This window comes from Bombina bombina, chromosome 4 (genome assembly GCF_027579735.1).
Source record: "Bombina bombina isolate aBomBom1 chromosome 4, aBomBom1.pri, whole genome shotgun sequence".
Taxonomy (NCBI): Eukaryota; Metazoa; Chordata; class Amphibia; order Anura; family Bombinatoridae; genus Bombina; species Bombina bombina.
Window position 1 is genome coordinate 236687936 of NC_069502.1, and position 21944 is coordinate 236709879.

The 21944-nt window shown below is 37.1% G+C and overlaps 1 protein-coding gene across 1 annotated transcript in view; it reads right to left on the reverse strand.

Moving 5' to 3' along the window:
* SPHKAP (SPHK1 interactor, AKAP domain containing) overlaps nt 1-21944 on the reverse strand; it is a 408888-nt gene that overhangs the window by 68590 nt on the left and 318354 nt on the right. The window contains exons 6-7 of the mRNA XM_053711468.1: nt 14578-14833; nt 9386-12935 (exon numbers count right to left, since the gene is read on the reverse strand). Of these exons, the coding sequence (XP_053567443.1) occupies nt 9386-12935; nt 14578-14833 (3806 nt within the window). The remainder of the gene's footprint in view (nt 1-9385; nt 12936-14577; nt 14834-21944) is intronic.

Below are 21944 nucleotides of genomic sequence, written 5' to 3' on the forward strand. Positions count from 1 at the left end.
TATGATAGGGTTAGTGAGGCGGGTTAGGGGTTAATAACTTTATTATAGTAGCGCTCAGGTCCGCTCGGCAGATTAGGGGTTAATAAGTGTAGGCAGGTGTCGGCGACGTTGAGGGGGGCAGATTAGGGGTTAATAAATATAATATAGGGGTCGGCGGTGTTAGGGGTAGCAGATTAGGGGTACATAGGGATAACGTAGGTGGCGGCGCTTTGCGGTCGGAAGATTAGGGGTTAATTATTTTAAGTAGCTGGCGGCGACGTTGTGGGGGGCAGGTTAGGGGTTAATAAATGTAATACAGGGGTCGGCGGGGTTAGGGGCAGCAGATTAGGGGTACATAAGTATAACGTAGGTGGCGGTCGGCAGATTAGGGGTTAAAAATTTTAATCGAGTGGCGGCGATGTGGGGGGAGCTCGGTTTAGGGGTACATAGGTAGTTTATGGGTGTTAGTGTACTTTAGGGTACAGTAGTTAAGAGCTTTATGAACCGGCGTTAGCCAGAAAGCTCTTAACTCCTGCTATTTTCAGGCGGCTGGAATTTTGTCGTTAGAGCTCTAACGCTCACTTCAGAAACGACTCTAAATACCGGCGTTAGAAAGATCCCATTGAAAAGATAGGATACGCAAATGGCGTAGGGGGATCTGTGGTATGGAAAAGTCGCGGCTGAAAAGTGAGCGTTAGACCCTTTAATCACTGACTCCAAATACCGGCGGTAGCCTAAAACCAGCGTTAGGAGCCTCTAACGCTGGTTTTGACGGCTACCGCCGAACTCCAAATCTAGGCCTTATTGTTTACAAATGCTTAATAGTGATGGGTGTGTGTATGTGTCATTTACTCCATAATGACAATGGCAAGTTTTCACAAACTCACATGTGAGTGCTTGTGTCTGCTATTACTGCCTGAGTGTGTGTGCCTATCTATCCCAACATGTGTGTGTGTCTGCTTATACTGCCTGAGTGTGTGTATACCTATCTATCCCTGCCTGTGTGTGTGTATCTGCCTATTACTACCTGAGTGTGTGTATGCCTATCTATCCCTGCCTGTGTGTGCATGTCTCTGTCTATTACTGCCTGAGTGTGTGTGTATGCCTATCTATCCCTGACAAAAGAAAGCCACCTCTGACTTAAAAAGTACAACAAGTGATACATAGCTCAATGGAAAAGGTAAAACCACAATTTAAAACATATGTGCCTAATGCCATTTTTACTGTTAAATTAAAGAGGATCAATTGGGCGTACCAAAGAAAGTTACTCTTAAATGGAAACATAACGAGCCAGGGTCTATTAAAAATCTAAAAGTTAAAAAGGGCATCAAGTGTGTTTAGTTCAGACACCCAATCTAGGGCTAGATTACAAGTGGAACGCTAAATATCGCTTGCGCACATTTTTTTTTTAATAAAAAAACTATAATGCTATTTTGAGGACATTTGGTGCACTCTTAGAAAATGACCAGAGATCTAATCTATGTTTAATTTTCTGGGATTTAATTGCTACTGCGAGCTCGCGGTAGCAATAACCAGCCACTTGTAATGGTTGATTATTTATTGCGTGCCCGCAAATGGGCATATTTGCCTGTTTGCGGGCTCGCAATAATTTAGCACTCCCCTTGTAATCTAGCCCCTACTGTTTTATGTTTTATTTTAGATTTTTTAAAATCTGATGAGGAAATGCAAGCCCAATGTAGGCCTGGCATCTACATACGACTGTCTGACTCCTATATGCTGATGATATTTCTGATGATTTTCCCAAAATTTAAAAATTCTAAGATCTAGTAAATGTTCTAATAGAAATCATTACCTCCAGTCTTTCTGTTGGCACCTTCCAAATTAGAAACTAGAAGCAATTTACTTGCTACAACCTGACTAACAAGACTTCCATTATGCCTAATATTAACTAAAAGGAACAATAATTTATTGGAGAGGCTCTGAGAGGAGCCACAAATTATCAGAAGAATCTATCACCAATAACTCTTCCCTGACCCATTAGTCATTAAAGTCTTTTTATCTAATTGGAAGTACCAATACAGCTTTTTCTACTGAAAATAGACAATTTTTCTTTAGAAATATAACTACGTTTGCAGGTATTGCACCCACAGCGTTGGGACCTAAGGAAGGTGGACTACTTTTGTGATCAATAAAATAATGACAACATGTTTTTGAGTGGCCGGAAAGGTAAAGGTATTTTCCTGGCTAGTTGACCACTACACACAGATCACAATTCCAATATAGCCTCTACACCTATTTTTTTTCTAGGCTTCCAAATAAACACCAAAAAACGATCAAAGACAAATAAGAAAATATTTACTGTATTACAAAAATAAATCTCACACCAATCATAGGTTTACTCTCATTCTTCAATCCAGTTTTATTCCCTGCTACACTCTGCTATTGTGCCATCCAGTGCTTAGAAATACATGGCCTTCACAAGGATCCATCTTTTTTTAAAAATATTATCACCAATTTTGTATACAGTACATTATATCCACAGTTGCCAAATAAGAGCTTTTCTGGTGATCATCAAATATACAAATTTTGGAAAGGGAAGGGAATTTTTTAAAAATCACCAGATTTGAAACTATAGAATTTTATGCCAACAAATGGAAATGAGGAGTCATATGTGGTTCTTTGGCCACATGGGGCAAGTAGTTTCTAACAAAATATCAATTGTTTTAGACAGTTCTTTGTCTTTCCAGGGTTTTATATAAAAAAAAAGAAAAGTAACCAAATTATTAATTGACCAATGCGTAGAGAACAACATATCCATTTGGGCAGAGTATTTCACATGACTTGTGAACTCAATAGCACATTATCTTCATGATTGAATCAACTTTTTCACATTGATAGATACAAATTTTGGACCTTTTTGCTATTACAATTAAATTACTGAATCTAATCCTTTTTTCAGTTATTGCCCTGACACAGAAACAAAGACAGTAACCCATTCCTCCAACCTTGGCCAGTTGACACCATTCTTCCTTTTTCATGATACCTAGAACTATTTCTTTCAAATTCTGATCTCTGATCTTTCTAATGTTAATTTCTCCTCTATGGCTATCCCAGTCTTAGGACCTGATGTTAAAAGCATCATGGCAATGACAATATATTTTAAAAAGGATCTGTCATGCGATTGAGATTGCCAGTAAAATGTTAACAAGGGCTGAAGGCAGATCGTCAAGAGGCATTTTACTGTACATTTCTGTGAGTGGCAATGCTTTTCTGATACTGGCAGAGTATTAAAAGCAGTATTGCCACCTACATTGAAGGTGTAATGTAAAGATCCCTTTACACAGTATTGTATGAGAATACAGTTTACATGTGTGAACAGAAACTTTTGTTACTTTACAATAGTAAAACTAGGAAATCAGTAATACATTTGTAGGTGCTGGGAAATTATGCGTATATGATAAATGTATTTACAATGTTTTTATGTATTTTATTGTATAATGCTATAATATGTATTTTAAATCTTGTAATTTTAAAAATCATGTTTTTTGCTTAAAGTGAAGGTCAATTTTTATGTGAAAGTGCCTGGTTTTTAAAAAAACTATTAATAACAGGGGCACTTTTATTCATGAAAATTGACATTGCACTGTATTTTAAAAATACTTACCTTGTTCTTCTGAAATGCCGGATCGCCGTTCTGAAATGATGCCCCCGTCTGCTTCTTCCCCGTTTACTTATCCAGCAATGACGAACCCGGCTTCCTTCAATCACGGTGTTGCCTCCGGGGGGAAGCCGTGATTGGAGGATGCCGTAATCGTCATTGCTGACGTATGAAGAGGCTTGCGATGGGCTGGTGAAGCACTGGAGTGGCTTCAAGAAGAAAAGTAAGTATATTTTAAGAAAACGGCTGAAATGTCAATTTTCATGAATGAAAGTGCCCTTGCTTTTAATAGTTTTTTTTAAAAAACGGGCACTTTCACATGAAAATTGACCTTCACTTTAATGCGTGGTTTTTTTTTTTTAGGAAGAAGATTTCATGTTTATGATATTACTATTTCCCAGAAGACTGTAGCCGCAGTTTTCGATTTTTACATAAGTGTGTTTTGTTTAACTTTGCACTGTATAAAACATGTTCTTTGGAAAAAAAAATTTACATTTTTATTGCCGATATAAGTTCTGAATGTGTTATACTTGTAATATTGTAATAATGCGACCAGACTGTAACAAACTTGTTAATATAGAACACGCGCGTTACAGTGCAATATTAAATATATAACACGTTCAGAACAGTGAGAATGTATATTAAAAATAAAATAGAAAATGAAAAAAATAATTTAAAAAAGTTAAAAAAAAATACTAAAAAACTAGAAAGCTGTGGCTACTGTCTTCTATGAAATATTAATATCACAAACATGAAATCTTCTTCCTAAAATAAAAAAAAAACATGTCAAAAGCAAAAAACATGATTTTTAAAATCATGACAAGACTTAATACATATAACATCATTTTATAATAAAATACATATAAATGAAACATTGCATATACATCACTTTAATAACAATAGAGATCACAGACATTTCAAATATATAGTGTTCAATGGGAGTTTCTTGGGCGTTTCATGGGAGTAACCTGTATTTTAATAGGTTAACATTGCAGTGACTTTCTAATTTTAAAGCACTGTCCTCCATCTTAGCTGCACCTTTTTCAGCCATATAAGTCTTGCCAGCTTTTCAGTGGCAAGATTTTCCATTGCAAGATATCTACTGAGTGTACAATGAAAATTAATTTACATAGGTATTTTTTGAACTGTTACTACACAGAAACCATTTTTTTGTTTTTGTGAACGCAAAGTATGTGTTGGGTAAACATACTTTAAAAACCCCCCCCCCCCCCCCCCCCCCCACGCTGCGATGCAATCCCTATTATTTTCTATGGAAGGACAAATTGCCACTTATTTGAACAGAGGTTATCAGCCCACTTTCTTTTAAAATATTGCCAGATCTACAGATTACAAGACTGGTGAGATCGAAAAGGCAATGTTTTGTAGCTCTGACAATGCTTTTATCATCAGGTTCTTAGTATCCATGATCTTTCCATTAAATGTTTTATCATCTTCCTATTCTTCTCTGTCCACTTCTGGGCCTTCTTTTTGACCCTAATGGGAATTCATGCACTCTAATTTCCCAAGGCTCTCTTTGTATGGTAATTTGGACAATTCTAGGGTCTCTTGGTTAGTTAAGGTAATCTTCTGATAGAAGGTTTGGGCCCCAGGTAACTGCGAATATAACATATCCGCATGGTCCAGCTGGGATAGCTTGTGCTCACAGAGGGTTATCATTTCATTTTCAAATTTTAAACTATTACTTCTCTTTGACATCAGATTATCTTATAGAACCATGACTCTATCATGTTCTGCTTTTTATCATTCACTTATTACCGAAACACCTGTACATTGTCTTATAAACTGGGTTTATAAGAGAAAGAACCATAATACTTGTGTGTCTGTCAAACCAACTGTATTAAATAAAGAAGCGGCTAATGGAAATTAAAATAAAAAGATGATGTATTTAACCTTTTTCATCTAGAATAATTGTTATTGAAGGTGATATTTTACTATGCTATGTTGCTAACAAAGGGCCTGATGATGAATCATTCTCCAGCTTGGAGAGAAATGGTATTATTGCAGACTTTACAGGGGCTGAAATCAGTGAATTCTGGAACCTGGAAGTCCCAGAGAAATGAGAGACAACTCCCATAAAGTTCTCCACTCAGATGAGATGATCTAAAATGATCCTTCAGCACTGCAACATCTCTTACAAGAGTCTAGACAGGCAATTTGTGCTATACTTCTCTATGGGGTGTTCTCTACATTTCTGTATGTGAAGGCGAGACTCGTCCAGAGCAATATAGCACTGCATGACATTAAAGTTTTGTTACATTTACACTTTGAGCTTTGTATTTTATATTACTTTACACTTTAGATAGGGTCCTTTAAGTAATATTACATTTAGATTTAGGTTCAGCAGGGATTTTACAAATTCTGATTATGTTTTGAAAGTTTCTGCGTTACTTTAACAATATAGGATCATACTTTTCATATTTATGTGTATCTTATACAAATTAAATTGCACCATGTGTTTGTTTTATGTAAAATAAAATTGACAGCTTCAGAAAGTGTGAGGTGCAGAAGAGTTCCCTTGGCTGAACAGGGGAGTTCCCAAGGTATGTCTCTCACAATTCTCATTAAGTGGTTTACACTGATTTATCTCAACAGCTGTATACAGGTGGCGTTTACTCAAAATTCACAATACACAAATTTAACTGACAGAAAAGTAATGTATACTAAACTAGAGGCAAATGCAAGTTAAATTGTAGTGAAAACATTTCAATTTAATTTGTATTTGTTGCAAACTTAGATTTTATATTAGTGCCAGGTGATCCACTGTTCAATCTTCCTTAGAGATTCTTTATCCCAGTTAACCTCATTACTTCTATGGGAGTTATCTCTCATCTCTCTTGGATTTACAGTTTCACATACAAAGTGCAATGTAATTTTTTAAAAGACACACATTAACATACAAAGTATGATCCTAATTTGTTAACGTTACACATAAACTGTCAAAACATTATCAGAATTTTTAAAATCACAATCCCAAATACACACTGCTGTATACATAATCTAAATGCATTCAAATAGAAAATACAAAGCTTAAAATACATAATCTGAAGTCTAAAGTAATATAAAATAAAAAGCACAAAAGTGTAAATATAACAAAACTCTCACTGCACTAGGCTTGTGTCTCCTTCACATCCAGAAAATCAGTGAATGCCCCTTAGAGAAATATAGAAATATCTTTTTTTTTAGAATCTTGTGAGGGGGATCTTGGTGTGCTATAGGATCATTTTAAAACATCTCATCTGAGTGGAGAGAATTAGATCATTGGGCCCAAAGGGCCCGATGATCTAAACTTTGTCAGATCAGACGTGATTTTTTTCAATGACTGGTGGAATTATTGTACGAGTGTCGAGAAGTCTCCTATAGAAAGTAATGGAGCTTGCTGGAAGGGACCCTTTGCTATGTAGGGCGATGTTAGCAGTGAGTATGGGTGCAGTGAGCACACTAAATCCAGCAAAAAATTTAAAACACACTACACAGCATCTTACAATCACCTATATTTTCATATGTATGTATTTTTCTATTAGGGTTGTAAGTGTTTTGAGTCTTTTGAGAAAAGCTTGCTACATTTTAGTTTGTAATAAAAAAACTATGAGATCTGTAGTGTGAAAATCTTTACAGAATTACACTCGGATTAGAGAGACAATTTCATATACACCCATGGAATTCCCATGTTCAGCACATTTTACAAAAAAACAATTACACTTTGTATTTTGTACTTGTAATTACACATTTTTGCACATCCAGTGTACTTAAAGTATGATTTGCACTCTGTATAAAAATGTATTCCTGTGTAATTTACATATCGTTATGAATTTTGATGCACCGTGACAATACTATACTCTCTGCTAATTTTTGTGTGAAAGGTTCAATTATTCATTTTGTAATTTGTTTTAAAATAGAAATTTCATTGTGCACTCTTTCCCAATGCGAAAATGCAGTATATGCCCCTTAGCGAGACACCCTGTTTTCAAGGTAAAAAGTGGCTTTACATCACAAATATATTGAAAGCACTCTTATTATATACTACATGTTGCACTGTTGTACTTTCAATATGTTAATAAAAAATTATTGAGAAAAAGGCAAGTACTTTATAAGCTGTAAATAGGGTGAAATAAGAGATTATTATATGATGGGGAAACAGAAGATGACCACAATGTGCCCTCTGGGGCTTAGTTTGGATGGCTCAGCTCGGCAAATTACCGTAACGAACATGATTATTAAAATCTATAACACTAGAGGTATTATCTTGAAAAGCCTAGTATTTTAACAGTTTGAATGTGTTAGTAAAAATGTTTATGTACAATCGGTAGCAGTTCTCTAAAATAGTTTTTATATAAGAGTGTAGAAATCAGTACTCTGTCCATTGCAATGATTTCCAACCTCTTCAGTAACATGAAACACAAAAACAAGGCGCAGGATTTGAGATTGGATTGGAGAGTTGTCGCTATATAGCACAAAAAACACTGCCCTACAGCTGACAATTTCAGTTCTATGAGGCATATAATTCAGTCCTAATTTATTCAGATCATAATATGTCATTAAATAAACTTTTTATACACATTACAATAATCATTAACTGGGCACCTCTGTAATTTTTGAACCAGGCCCTTATTAGTGCATACCGGAGAACAATAGAAGTACCATTTCCCTTTAACCTCCTTACTGTACAACTGCCATTTGGTAGTCGAGGGGTTGAATAAAAATAGGTTCTGTAGCTAAGCTATCAATGCATTTCCTTCTTGAAAAATTAAAATGCTCTATTTTGTAAGACGTTTTTATTTTTAAACAATTTACCTACTTTTACTATGCACTTAAACGGACACCAAACCCCAATTTTTTCTTTCATGATTCAGATAGAGAATACAATTTTAAACAACATTCCAATTTACTTATATAATCTAATTTGCTTCATTATTTAGATATCCTTTGTTGAAGAAATAGCAATGGATAATGAGTGAGCCAATCACACAAGACATCTATGTGCAACCACCAATCAGCAGCTGCTTAGCCTATCTAGATATGCTGTTTAGCAAAGGATATCAAGAGAATAAAGCAAATTAGATAACAGAAGTAAATTAGAAAGTTGTTTAAAATTGCTTTTTCTTTCTAAATCATGAAAGAAAAAAAAGTGGGTTTAATGTCCCTTTAACTTTAAACACATTGGCATCAATAAAAAGGTATGTAATGTTATGAGAATTTCTGCAGATAAATTATTTGATAAGTTTTTTCTAAAGGATTATGATTGTTTCTTTTACAAGAGCTGCATTAATGAAAACACCCCCATTCTGCTGCAGACGAGGATACGGCCAGTGATTGGAGCACCACATTTGTCCTTATCTAGTTTTGTAACAGAAACATAACTTTGACTATGTACTTAACCCCTTAGCAGGGGTCAAATGCATAGTAAAAAAGGGAATTTGTTTAAAAATAAAATGTGCTAACAAAATTAGAGATTGAAAACTTTACAAATTCAAAATTTGAATATCTAGTGACTTACCCTGTGGCAGTATGTATATTCCTACTAAATCCATCTAATTAAAAATTATATTATTAATGGACTAATGGGCACCTTACTCTCATTAATCTTTTGTCATAGGAGTCAACTAACACCCTACTTGCTCACAAACCCAATTGCATATTCTCAAATGTGTTAACCGGACATTAAAGAATATGTTCTATTTATTCATAAATACATATTTCTACAAAATAAGTTATTTATAAACAATTGAATACACACTGTTCCTTTAATGTAAAACCTTAGATTTGTACCTGACTCTTGCAGTAGAGACATTAACTTCCTTATCTTGATTTGAACACTCATTGTCCTCTGGTAAGGTCATGTTTATAGTATTTTCTTTATCCAGTTTCTTTATCTCTTCTCTTTGTTCTGTTTCTATCTGAATTAGAGGTACTTTCCTAGGGGCAGAAGATAAACCATGCTGTAGAACTGGTTTGTTTAAAGATTCACTTTTGAGTTCTTGCCTAGCAGTGGCTTTGCACTGACTTTTTGTTGTGCTTTTATTATTAAAGCTTCCTTTGTTTTTGCTGTCAAAAGAATCTTGGTTGAGAACAACCAGTGATTTACCACTATTAACAATATCTGCAGCCAACCTATTTGCATAACTGTCCACATGTGCTGGTGATCCATTTGGTGATATATCTACATCCCCTTCTTCACTGCTGCATGTTATAATCTTGTTTTTACGCATCAGTGCCTCAATAGAGCTGGACCATGTCTCATGTATTAACATATCAGTTGCTTGATCTGTATGGCATCTTTGGTAGAGGCACGAGTCTGACTTACAGAGGTTTGAAGATGAAATGGCACTGACAGGTTGTAATTGGAGGAAATCACGAGAATTACTCCTTGCAAACCCATCAAGAGAGTTTGCTTTGATTGGAGTGTTCACGGTTAAACGTGCACTTGAAGTTTTATTACAGGGCATGGAAGATTGACGAAAACAGAATGGTACACGGTGGTTAGGAGGCATTAAACTGTTTGTCCACTCTGCAGTCTTTCTGCTTGATATGTCTTTGTTTTCTTTGTCTATTTCCTTCAGCATATACCGGTAAAATTCCTCTGTTATGCTCTCTGTGCTTGACTGTTTGGACAAGCAGCTAGTTTTAACATTTAAATGGCTGTTTCTCCTGGAAATCTGTTGCATTGCACAGTTAATGATATTATTTGCATTCTTTCCAGCATAATAGTCCAGCAGAAGCTCAAATTCCCTTCCCTCATTTTCCATTTGGTTTACCATGAACCTTGAAAACTCATCTGTTATGCTTTCACAACTTGACTGCTTGGAAACTGAACTTGTCCTGCTGCATGGTTGTCCTAAAAGGTTCCCAGGGCCCAGTGTATTGATCAGATTCTTAGTATCTGAATCTTCCTCAGGGATACTCTCGTAACTAGATGCTTTGCCTCTATTCCACCTTTCACAGTGCAAGCGGTTTCGTGAAATATTTTGTCCTTGCCACAGTGCATCTGCAACAGATGACTCTGTTAGATTCATGATTCTTGAAGCTACTTCATTAGCAAATGAGCTGACAGAATCAGGTGCATCTTCAAGATTTATAGATTCATCTACAACTCTGTTCATAAGCCGTTCCTTCAGCTCAGGGTGCTCATCCGTTTTCTTTTTGATTTCACTGAGCCGAGGGGGTCTGTGTCTTCTTACTACTGCTCCACCAGAGGCAGCTTCTTTCTTTCGCTTCAAAGTTCTGCTTGGTGTTACCAGGAACTCACTTCCATTTTTCCAAGCACAAAACCATGGCTGCTTTCCACATGAATTATCCAAACAAATGGCAGCCATTTCAGTGGCCATAGATACAACTGTTTCAGCTAAATCATCTGCAAAGTCTGTTAAAAAGTAATTATTTGCTAACAATTTCACTGGAACCACAGCCTGAGTTGGATGTAACATGTAACTACTTAATGATGACAAATTCATTGGGAAGTCCTTGGATAAATGTGCTTCATAAATAAGCTTTTCCTGGCTCCCTGAATTTACCCCTAGTTCCATGGATCCTTGGCTTTGGAAAATAGATTTGCAGTCGTCTGAAGTTAAACTAGATTCCCTGGCAGGGGAGGTCTTGTATTCATTATGGTGGAGTCTATAGCTTTCCCTTTTTTTCTGTTGTTTACTACAGGTTGTTCTAAGATGCAGTGGTGTTTCACTGATGTTACTGCAACACAAGTCTGTTGCAAAGGCACTACCCTCCGTAAATTCAATTTGTGAAAGATTTTTTACATTAGATTTGTGTTTCAGCTCAGTGCTGGTATTGAAGATTTGGTTTCCATTCCACTTTACCAAAGACTGGGGAGAAAGTGTCAAATCAGTTAAGTCGTCCAGCTGACTTTCACCACTCCCAGAATCTGTAGATCTGTTATTCTCATCTTGATAGTCATAAGGGAGCTCTCCAGACAGGGCAAGGTCTCTCATTTTTTGACAGGTGAAATGCATTACATTGAATAACAGATTGGTGGTGGCTGCCACAAAGGCACTTTGTGACTTGGTACTGTTCTGATTGTCTGTTCTGTCCAGTCTCCGGTTAGCTTCCTCTGCAGAATGTCTCAAAATGGCATCTGACAGATTATGAGCTAGATCATCTGTAACAACATCTTCCACCTGTGCCAGTTTGGAAGAGCTTACACTATCTATAATCCTCTCATTTATACATTCTATAAACTCTCCAACATTCTTATAGGCGCTGGGGCTGGTCAATACCACTGATGCTTCCTTAAGCAAAACCTTTGCAATGCTTTCTTTCAGTTTTTCCATGCTACTCCCCAGTGCAATACTGCAGTGTAGTGTAATTGCTGCTGAAGCATCAGCAACTGCCAAAAGTCCACTGGATGTGGTAGGATGAGAGATTTGTTTCTGTTCTCCTAACCCGCACACAGCTACTGCACTTGCCACCTGAGTCATTCCACACAATGCAGATGGCACTGAATACTCTGACTTAAGACAAATGCCCTGGAAACCTGGTATTTCAGTAAGATGTTGCTCGCTAGTTACGTTCTCTACCATTTGGAGACATCCCTCTTGTTCCATCTTTATTCTCTCAGCCGTATGAGGACTGGATATTGTTCCAATCACTGAAGCAGCACAAGCTAAGGCCACTTCCAAAGTGCTCTGTGTATGGCCCAGAGACTTGTCCTCTTCTTGCCAAGGTTTAGATACATTCTGGAAGCTCTCTTGCACTGGCCAGTGGGATTCTTCTGTCCAATCTGTGGGATTGTCGTAGCTGTCTGGGCTCTGCACAATAACAATTTTGGGCAGTTCATTCCATAAGCGGGAAGCTACAGGAACATCTTTGGATACTGCCTCAGATAGCAGTGAGTTATTAGCTGAGATACTAACAGCAGCCTCCTTGGTGAAAGTTGACTCTGACTGAGACAGTCTGATAAAAGCATCTTGCAATACACACTCTGCTAGATTTGTGGCATATTGGCCAGTAGTTGCTGGGTCATCAGAAGTTTCCGTGGTATCATTTTTTTCTTGACTTTCCTTATCTTGTATTTTGCACATTTCAGTGAAAGACTTGTCAACTTCAACAATACACTGTTTGCTTTCATAAGCTATTTTCCCAAGAGATGATCTCCTCAAATGAGAATGATACCCTAACTCTGTTCCTTGTAGGTGCTTCTCACTATTTGACTCCACTCCTGTGGTCTCCACCTGTATTTCATAATTCTCAGCAACTGCTTGTCCCCTCCTTAAATGCTCTGCTTTTCTAGCCAGTGTCACTTTGCTCTTTTTGCTCTCAATATTTTCATCTCCTTTTTGTCTAATTTTCTTGTTATTATCTGAAGAGTCTGTAAAACAAAAAGAAAAATTAGTTTACTAGATAAACCCAGAAATATTACTGATTATAGGGAGAGAAAACATTGCAAGAGATTCTGGATTGTGTCATTTGCTCCATAAATGCCTTTTAATGTTCACTTTTAATAATGCTTTGTATTTTTTGTAGATTGATACATACTAGAAATTTGGGGCCAGATTATGAGTGGAGCGCTATTTAGCTTATGCTAGTGCTCTTACTGCGCTAGAAGTAAACTTTTTGCGCACTTGTTTTTTGAGATGAGAGTAAAAAGTTTGCACTCTCGCGATAACCTATTCCCCCATTGAAGTCAATGGAGAAAAAAAGTGGAAAAAATCACTACTTGTGCACTAACCCAAACTCATATTCTCATAAGTGCTAAGCCGATCGCATATTCACTGCTGCTCCTTAACTCATACGCCTCCTCTGAGGCTGCGGTATTCAATCCGCCCCGATCGTGTATAATCGGGTTGATTGACACCACCTGCTTCTGCTAGCGGCCAATTGGCCGCGAATCTGCAGGGGGCAGCATTGCACAAGCAGTTCACCAGAACAGCGATGTCTTCAGCGGATCATGTCTGCCAGACATTGATAAATAGGCCCTATGGCCTGAGAGATAAGGGAGAGGGTAAAATGAAAATTGAAGAGGGGAGAAAGAGGGTTAAGAGAGAGAAGGGAGAGATAATTTATTAAAACAAAATCTCCAGGTCTGCTATAACCTTCCACGACTGTCAACACTCTCTGCATTCTCTCAGTTCAACAACTTCCTATTTCTATCCAGCTGTTGTCTTATCTAGAACCACCAAATTGATGTTGCTGTTATGCACTTATTTTTGTTAATCTATTACTGTATGTAACATTTAATTTGTTTTTAAAATGACTGCACAATAATGTGTTTCACAATGGCTGAACATATGCAAAGAGGGTGTGGAGTAGTGGGTGTGGTGTTGGCAGGTAGTGGGCGGGATCAGAAGTGGTGAGTAATATTTTGGCCTGGATAGTAGCTTACTACCTGAAATTTTGAGCCCGACACATACATATACATCTTTAGAAATGTATGTATCTCAATGTTAAATTCCTCTGCTTGTGTGAATTTTTTTTTAAAATTTTTATAAGATGGTGTTATTATGAGTGTATTTTGTAATGCATTTTCGATGTTTTGTGCAAGTTTTATGTCATACGAAACAGTTAACCACAGCTCATTCTAGCGTAAATCGCAATTGCGTTCACGTGATAGCTTCTATGCTCAGCTCATAATAAGAGCGCAATTTAACCTACGTGCAAACAATCGCGAAAAACCCTTGCAAAAACATTTGCGTTGCACTCATAATCTAGCCCATAGTTAGTAAACTATTAAAATATTTTAATTACAAAACTTAAATGAACTTGATATAATGAGCAGTTGTTGTAGTATTTGTCTATTTACAAAAATATTGGAAATGACCCATGAATAGAAGGACCACTACTTTATCCTGGTGTAGATGTTCATGCATACCCTCCTTCTAAGTTACTTTGTATTGTCAAGGAGGACAACTGGACTGGACTTCTATATAAGTGTAATGTATTATAAAGCCTGTGAATGGTGTCCCTTTATACATATACTATACATATAATATTTAATAAACTGTGTAACCTACCAATTCTGTAGTTCTCCTCATCACTGTCCTCCTCCAGTTGCTCAGAAGCCGTCAGAAAATCCTCCTCAATAGAGGACACAGAACAGTTGGTGTCATCCTCGGCACGTAATGGGGAAGAGCTGGGCAGCAGACGATTCTCCTGCACCAGCTCCAGTCCTAGAAGGAACTTATTCAGCTCCAAGATGATACAGCAGGAAGTGCTTTCGCTTGAAGTCTTTGCACACTGCAGCAGGCAGACTTCACCCGACCAGGGCGCCTAGGGAGATACAATGTGCAATTGAAAACATGCATAGATGTATTACAATTTTAAATAGAATCATTTTTACAATATTCTATTTATTTACAATAAATTCTTCTGCTTGTAAAAGTTACTACTGTTTTTCGGTGGCATACACACATATGCTATGTGGGCCTGTGCACCAGTATTCAAGCTCAGAGAGCTGGAAGTGGTGTGTATTGTGTCTGTGAAGACTTACGGCCAGATTACGAGTTTTGCGGTAAGAGACATGCGTTGCTAACTTGCACGTTATTGTCACTGCTCACTTATCTACAGCGCTGGTATTACAGGTTTTTATAAACCCGGCGTTAAAAGACAAGAAGTGAGCGTAGAGCAAAATTGAGCTCCATACCGCACTTCAATACCAGCGCTGCTTAAGTCAGCGGTGAGCTGGTTGTATGTGCTCGTGCACGATTTCCCCATAGACATCAATGGGTAGAGCCGGCTGAAAAAAAGCCTAACACCTGCAAAAAAGCAGCGTAAAGCTCCGTAACGCAGCCTCATTGATTCCTATGGGAAAACAAAATTTATGTTTAGACCTAACACACTAACATAAACCCTGAGTCTAAACACCCCTAATCTTACACTTATTAACCCCTAATCTGCGGCCCCAACATCGCCAACACCTACATTATACTTATTAACCCCTAATCTGCCTCTCCGGACATCGTCACCACTATAATAAACATATTAACCCCTAAACCGCCGTACTCCCGCATCGCAAACATTAGTTAAATATTATTAACCCCTAATCTGTCGCCCTAATATCGCCGCCACCTACTTACAATTATTAACCCCTAATCTGCCGCCCCCAACTGCCGCCCCCTGAAAGGGAGAGTGGCAGGTTTACCCAGTTTTTAAGTTTCTCTATACAGTGATTTAAAGCATACACTGTGTTATCCCTATACCTATTTTGAGGGGAAGAGGATAGATATATACCTAAATACTTTAATGTATCCGTTTCTACAAATGGGTAAGCCACATTTGTTTTTGTTTTTTTAAGCCATAAAATACTAGATTTGGAAAAGTTTATTTTATATCCTGAGACCTTACCATATATCTCTAACTGAGAGATCACTTCATTAGTTTGAGAGTTTGGATCTGATACACATAGTAAAAGGTCATCCGCAAAGATAGATAACTGAAATATCTCCTCATCCAGTCTGCAGCCTAGTACTTTCCTCCTGAGTTTCATAGCCAGGGGTTCAAGTACCAAGTCAAAAAGCAGTGGTGACATAGCCCCCCCCCCCAGCATCCTCTTCAGCATATTGACAAATAACATGTTGAATTCTTCTAATATTCATTTCAGAGGTTCTCCCCTTAACAAACCCCACTTGGTCCCTATGAATTAGGTTTGGAAGGATATCCTTTAATCTCTCTACTATTATCTTCATTAAGATTTTATAATCCACTCCCAATAATGAAATTGGCCTATAAGAAGTGACCTCCTCTGGGTCTTTGCCTTCTTTCAGATCTATCAGGGGACTGGGAGTTATATAAATTACTATAATATTGTTGGAATAAATCCAATATTTCCTCAACTTTATTAACAATCCTACCCCCGTCTCTTAAGATTTTAATTGGCTTCTTTCTATTGTTTTTTTTTAAATAATCTTGACAAATAATTGCCCACTTTATTACCGAACCTCCTAAATTGGGTTGTACCTTTATAGATATCTACTTGTGCTGAGTCTAAAAGGAATAATTCCCTCTCTTTTTTTGCAAGCATAATACTTATCTTTGTTTATTCTATTTGGTTTCTTTCTATAGTTTGAATATACTATAGATAATTTACAAGCTAAGTCTTTATCCTCTTTCTGTTGTTCTTTCTTAAAACATTTCACAAAGTGATTAATATCGGCTTTTAAAGTGACCTTTGCTGCTTCCCAAAAGATATTACTGTTATCTATATATTCCTCATTATTCCGATAATACTCTTCCCAGCAATCAACTAAGTATGATTTAAATTTAACTGAATGATATAAAAATTTGGGGAAGAAAAAAGTATTATAATTACTTTTAGTGTGTTCTTCTATCTTTAAAAGTATCGGGGCATGATCTGACAATGAGAGGTCTAGAATTTTAGCTTCCCTTACTCTATGTGTCAAGTTATCTGATATTAAAAAGATATCCAGTCTAGAGAGGGAATTATGTGTCTTGGAGATACAGGTATATTCCAAACAATTTGGATAGAGCAGTCTCCAAATATCAACCAATTCAAATTGGGAGCAGAGTGTAGAAAATATATTTGTCTCAAATTTTAACTGTGCCCGTCTTGTTTTGGTACCTTTATTCTGAGCTGTCATACTTTTCCTATCTAACAATCCATTAGGGGTAGCATTGAAATCCCCTGATATAATAATATCAATTTCTGGTTGGTTCTCCATTATTTTATTTATTTTCCTCCAGAATTTACTATCTTGGTTGTTGGGGCCATAAATATTGCCCAGCAACATATCTTTTCCATTTAGTGTTATTATAAGAAATTTAAATCTGCCTTCTTTATCATTTATTATTTTTTTTTAATGTATAATCTAGATGTTTATTAAATAAAACTGCAACTCCTCTTGCAGCTCTGGAGTATGATGCTGAGACAACTTTTCCTACCCATTTCACTTTTAATTTAAGATGTTCAATCTCAGAAAGATGGGTCTCCTGCAGACAAACTATATCAGGGCTCCTTCTGCCTAGGTAATTTATTATGGCCTTTCTTTTAACAGGGGAATGAATTCCCCCAACATTCCATGATATAAGCTTAACCATTAAAATGACAAATGTTCAAGGGCATGGGGAGGGGGGGAGAGGCGAGAGACGACGAGAAGTGAAGAGAGGGATAATAATAAAATATATATAAAAAAAAAAAAAAAGGGGGGAATTTCCCTTTTTCCCCAGCACACCCTAGCTGTTTAGTACAAAGTTCAAGCATACAATTCCCAAACATAGCCAATCTGGCCATCAATAAATCATTTTCACAACAATAATTACACACAGTCTTTCTGCTAGAAATCATGAAAGGAGCTCCTATTTACCATAAAAAGAGAAAAGGGTGACAAGAAGAACGAATAAAGAGAAAGGAAGAGAGGAGAAAAAGAAAAGGAGAAGAAAAAAAATAAAAGAAAGAAGGGGGGGGAAGAGAGAAAGGGAACAAAAGGGTTCTACCTAATATATTCCAATTTCTTAAACATTAAATTCACCCTGTTTTCAAATAATTTAAACGGAAACATCTAAATTGGTATCCAGACAGTGAGAAAAAAAAAAAAATCCTTAAACAAAAACATCTAAAAAACTTATCTTATAATAGTTTGTGACATATTAATAACCAAATTTACTGTTTACTTTGAATAGTTCAAATCCTTAATCCTTTAAAATTTTCACCATGTTTTTTAGCATTTAAAAAAAAAAACATCTAAGAGGAGAAAAAAAAAAAAAAAAAAAAAAAAGGGGGGGGGAAAGGGAAAAAGGGAACAAAAGGGTTTTACCTTATATATTCCAATTTCTTAAACATTAAATTCACCCTGTTTTCAAACAATTTAAATGGAAACATCTAAGTGGGTATCCATGCAGTGAAGAAAAAACCTTAAGCAGAAACATCTAAAAACTTATCATATAGTAGTTTGTGACAAATCAATAACCACATTTACTATTCACTTTGAATAGTTCAAATCCTTAATCCTTTAAAATTTTCACCATGTTTTTTAGCATTTTAAACAAAAACGTCTAAAAAGAGAAAAAAAAATAATATTTTTTTTTTTTAAATATATTCCACTTTCTACATCGTTTAATTCCCCCTGTTTTAAAACAGAAGCAACTAAACAACTTTCCATATTTCACCATGTTTTCTAACATTTTAAACAACAGCTTCTAACAACCATTTCACCTTGTTACATTTTAAACAGTAACATTTAAATAGCTTCCTATCTAGTGGAAGAAAACATTAAACAGTGACTTTAAAAAAAAAAAAAAAACTTATCATCTATCAAGAATTTCACCCTGTTATCAAACATTTTAAACAGAAGCATCCAAGTAGCTTTCCATATAGTGAAAAAAAATAATAATTCTCCCCTCACTCCTTCCCTCTTCTCTCTCCTTTCTGTTAAAAATTATTAGCTTTCACATTAAATTTCCCTTTTCCCTATACAGGATGAGGAGCATCCTACTAAAGTTACACTTCTTTTTCTTTATCCAAAAAGGTGCGTGCTTGTTCTGGGGACTCAAAAACGAAAAAGTCTGTTCCTGACTTAATTTTCAGCTTTGCAGGGTACAGCAGTGAGAAAAATCTTCCCTCTTTCACCAACTCAGTGCAGATTTTTGAAAAGAGTCTCCTTTTAGTAGACGTTTCAAAGGAAAAATCCTGAAAAAGCAGAATCTTAGAATCTTTAAAGACCAATTGCTGATTTCTCCTATAGGCTCTTAATATCTCCATCTTGGCTCTATAGTTCAAATATTTAATAATGACTGGACGTGGTCTGTTATCCTTAAAGGAGACGCCATCTTTTTCTCTGCCCAGTCTATGAGCTCTTTCTACGCTGAACAGATCTTTTTTCCCTTCCACATTCAGGATTTGGGGGAGAATTTCCTCAGCAAATTGTAATAAATCATCCTGCTTAACATCTTCTGATAAGCCAATCACCCTCAAGTTATTACGCCTGCTCCTATTCTCTGCTTCTTCCAGCCTGTTGGCAAGCAGTGTGTGGGTTTTTATTACAGACTCCAAGTTAGGTTCCCAAGCGTTCTGCATGTCTTCACAATCTGACAACCTTTGTTCTATAGCTGTCATTCTTACACTTTGGGCTTTCAGCTCCTCAGCTATGGTAATCAGTCTCAAATTGATCTCTTCAATCTTAGGTAGGATTAAAGCGCACACCTGGGAGGCTATGAGATTAGCTTCATTACTCTCCTCCACCCTGCCCCCTACTGGGCCTTCTTCAACGGATGTGCTAAGCACACTGGTATTTTTAATGTTCCTTTTTTCACTAGGTTTAATCTTGGGAGACATTTTCTGCGTTTTTAAGTATTTCTCCATTAAATTAATATGTTTACTGTAAATATCTTCTTGTTTTTCTCTTTCTTGTTATATATAACTTTAGTATATCCAAAGTCTTAATTAAGGCTGTTCCCAGACTTTTGCTTCTTACATGTAAAAGCTCTTATTTGCAATAGATATACAGGGAGTGCAGAATTATTAGGCAAGTTGTATTTTTGAGGATTAATTTTATTATTGAACAACAACCATGTTCTCAATGAACCCAAAAAACCCATTAATATCAAAGCTGAATAGTTTTGGAAGTAGTTTTTAGTTTGTTTTTAGTTATAGCTATTTTAGGGGGATATCTGTGTGTGCAGGTGACTATTACTGTGCATAATTATTAGGCAACTTAACAAAAAACAAATATATACCCATTTCAATTATTTATTTTTACCAGTGAAACCAATATAACATCTCAACATTCACAAATATACATTTCTGACATTCAAAAACAAAACAAAAACAAATCAGTGACCAATATAGCCACCTTTCTTTGCAAGGACACTCAAAAGCCTGCCATCCATGGATTCTGTCAGTGTTTTGATCTGTTCACCATCAACATTGCGTGCAGCAGCAACCACAGCCTCCCAGACACTGTTCAGAGAGGTGTACTGTTTTCCCTCCTTGTAAATCTCCCATTTGATGATGGACCACAGGTTCTCAATGGGGTTCAGATCAGGTGAACAAGGAGGCCATGTCATTAGATTTTCTTCTTTTATACCCTTTCTTGCCAGCCACGCTGTGGAGTACTTGGACGTGTGTTTTTCTTGAAGGATGCAGACTTCTTCCTGTACCACTGCTTGAAGAAGGTGTCTTCCAGAAACTGGCAGTAGGACTGGGAGTTGAGCTTGACTCCATCCTCAACCCGAAAAGGCCCCACAAGCTCATCTTTGATGATACCAGCCCAAACCAGTACTCCACCTCCACCTTGCTGGCGTCTGAGTCGGACTGGAGCTCTCTGCCCTTTACCAATCCAGTCACGGGCCCATCCATCTGGCCCATCAAGACTCACTCTCATTTCATCAGTCCATAAAACCTTAGAAAAATCAGTCTTGAGATATTTCTTGGCCCAGTCTTGACGTTTCAGCTTGTGTGTCTTGTTCAGTGGTGGTCGTCTTTCAGCCTATCTTACCTTGGCCATGTCTCTGAGTATTGCACACCTTGTGCTTTTGGGCACTCCAGTGATGTTGCAGCTCTGAAATATGGCCAAACTGGTGGCAAGTGGCATCTTGGCAGCTGCACGCTTGACTTTTCTCAGTTCATGGGCAGTTATTTTGCGCCTTGGTTTTTCCACACGCTTCTTGTGACCCTGTTGACTATTTTGAATGAAACGCTTGATTGTTCAATGATCACGCTTCATAAGCTTTGCAATTTTAAGAGTGCTGCATCCCTCTGCAAGATATCTCACTATTTTTTACTTTTCTGAGCCTGTCAAGTCCTTCTTTTGACCCATTTTGCCAAAGGAAAGGAAGTTGCCTAATAATTATGCACACCTGATATAGGGTGTTGATGTCATTAGACCACACCCCTTCTCATTACAGAGATGCACATCACCTAATATGCTTAATTGGTAGTAGGCTTTCGAGCCTATACAGCTTGGAGTAAGACAACATGCATAAAGAGGATGATGTGGTCAAAATACTCATTTGCCTAATAATTCTGCACTCCCTGTATAGAGATTAACTTTTTAAGCTGCATGTCCCTTCTTGAACCACAATACCCCTCTCTTTTTTAATATCCACCACTGACCCAGAGAGGATAAGAGGGATATCTAGTGTCCATATAACCAAGTTTAATCCTCAGTTCATATTCAAAGAGGTGTTGAGTTGGTGGGATAGCCTTAAGACTACAGAGGCTACGAAGCCTGTGTTTGGCCGGCCACTGCAGATAACCGCCAGCCACTATGCCGCCCGCCTCTTCACAGCTGCCCTGCAGAATTGCAGCCACTTCCTGAGGTATTTCTGACACACTTGGTGTCGGCATCGGGTGAGTCTGCCACTGCAGCACTTGATTTCCCCGCTGCTACTCTCCCAAGCTCCACCTCTGCTACGAGACGTGCTTCCG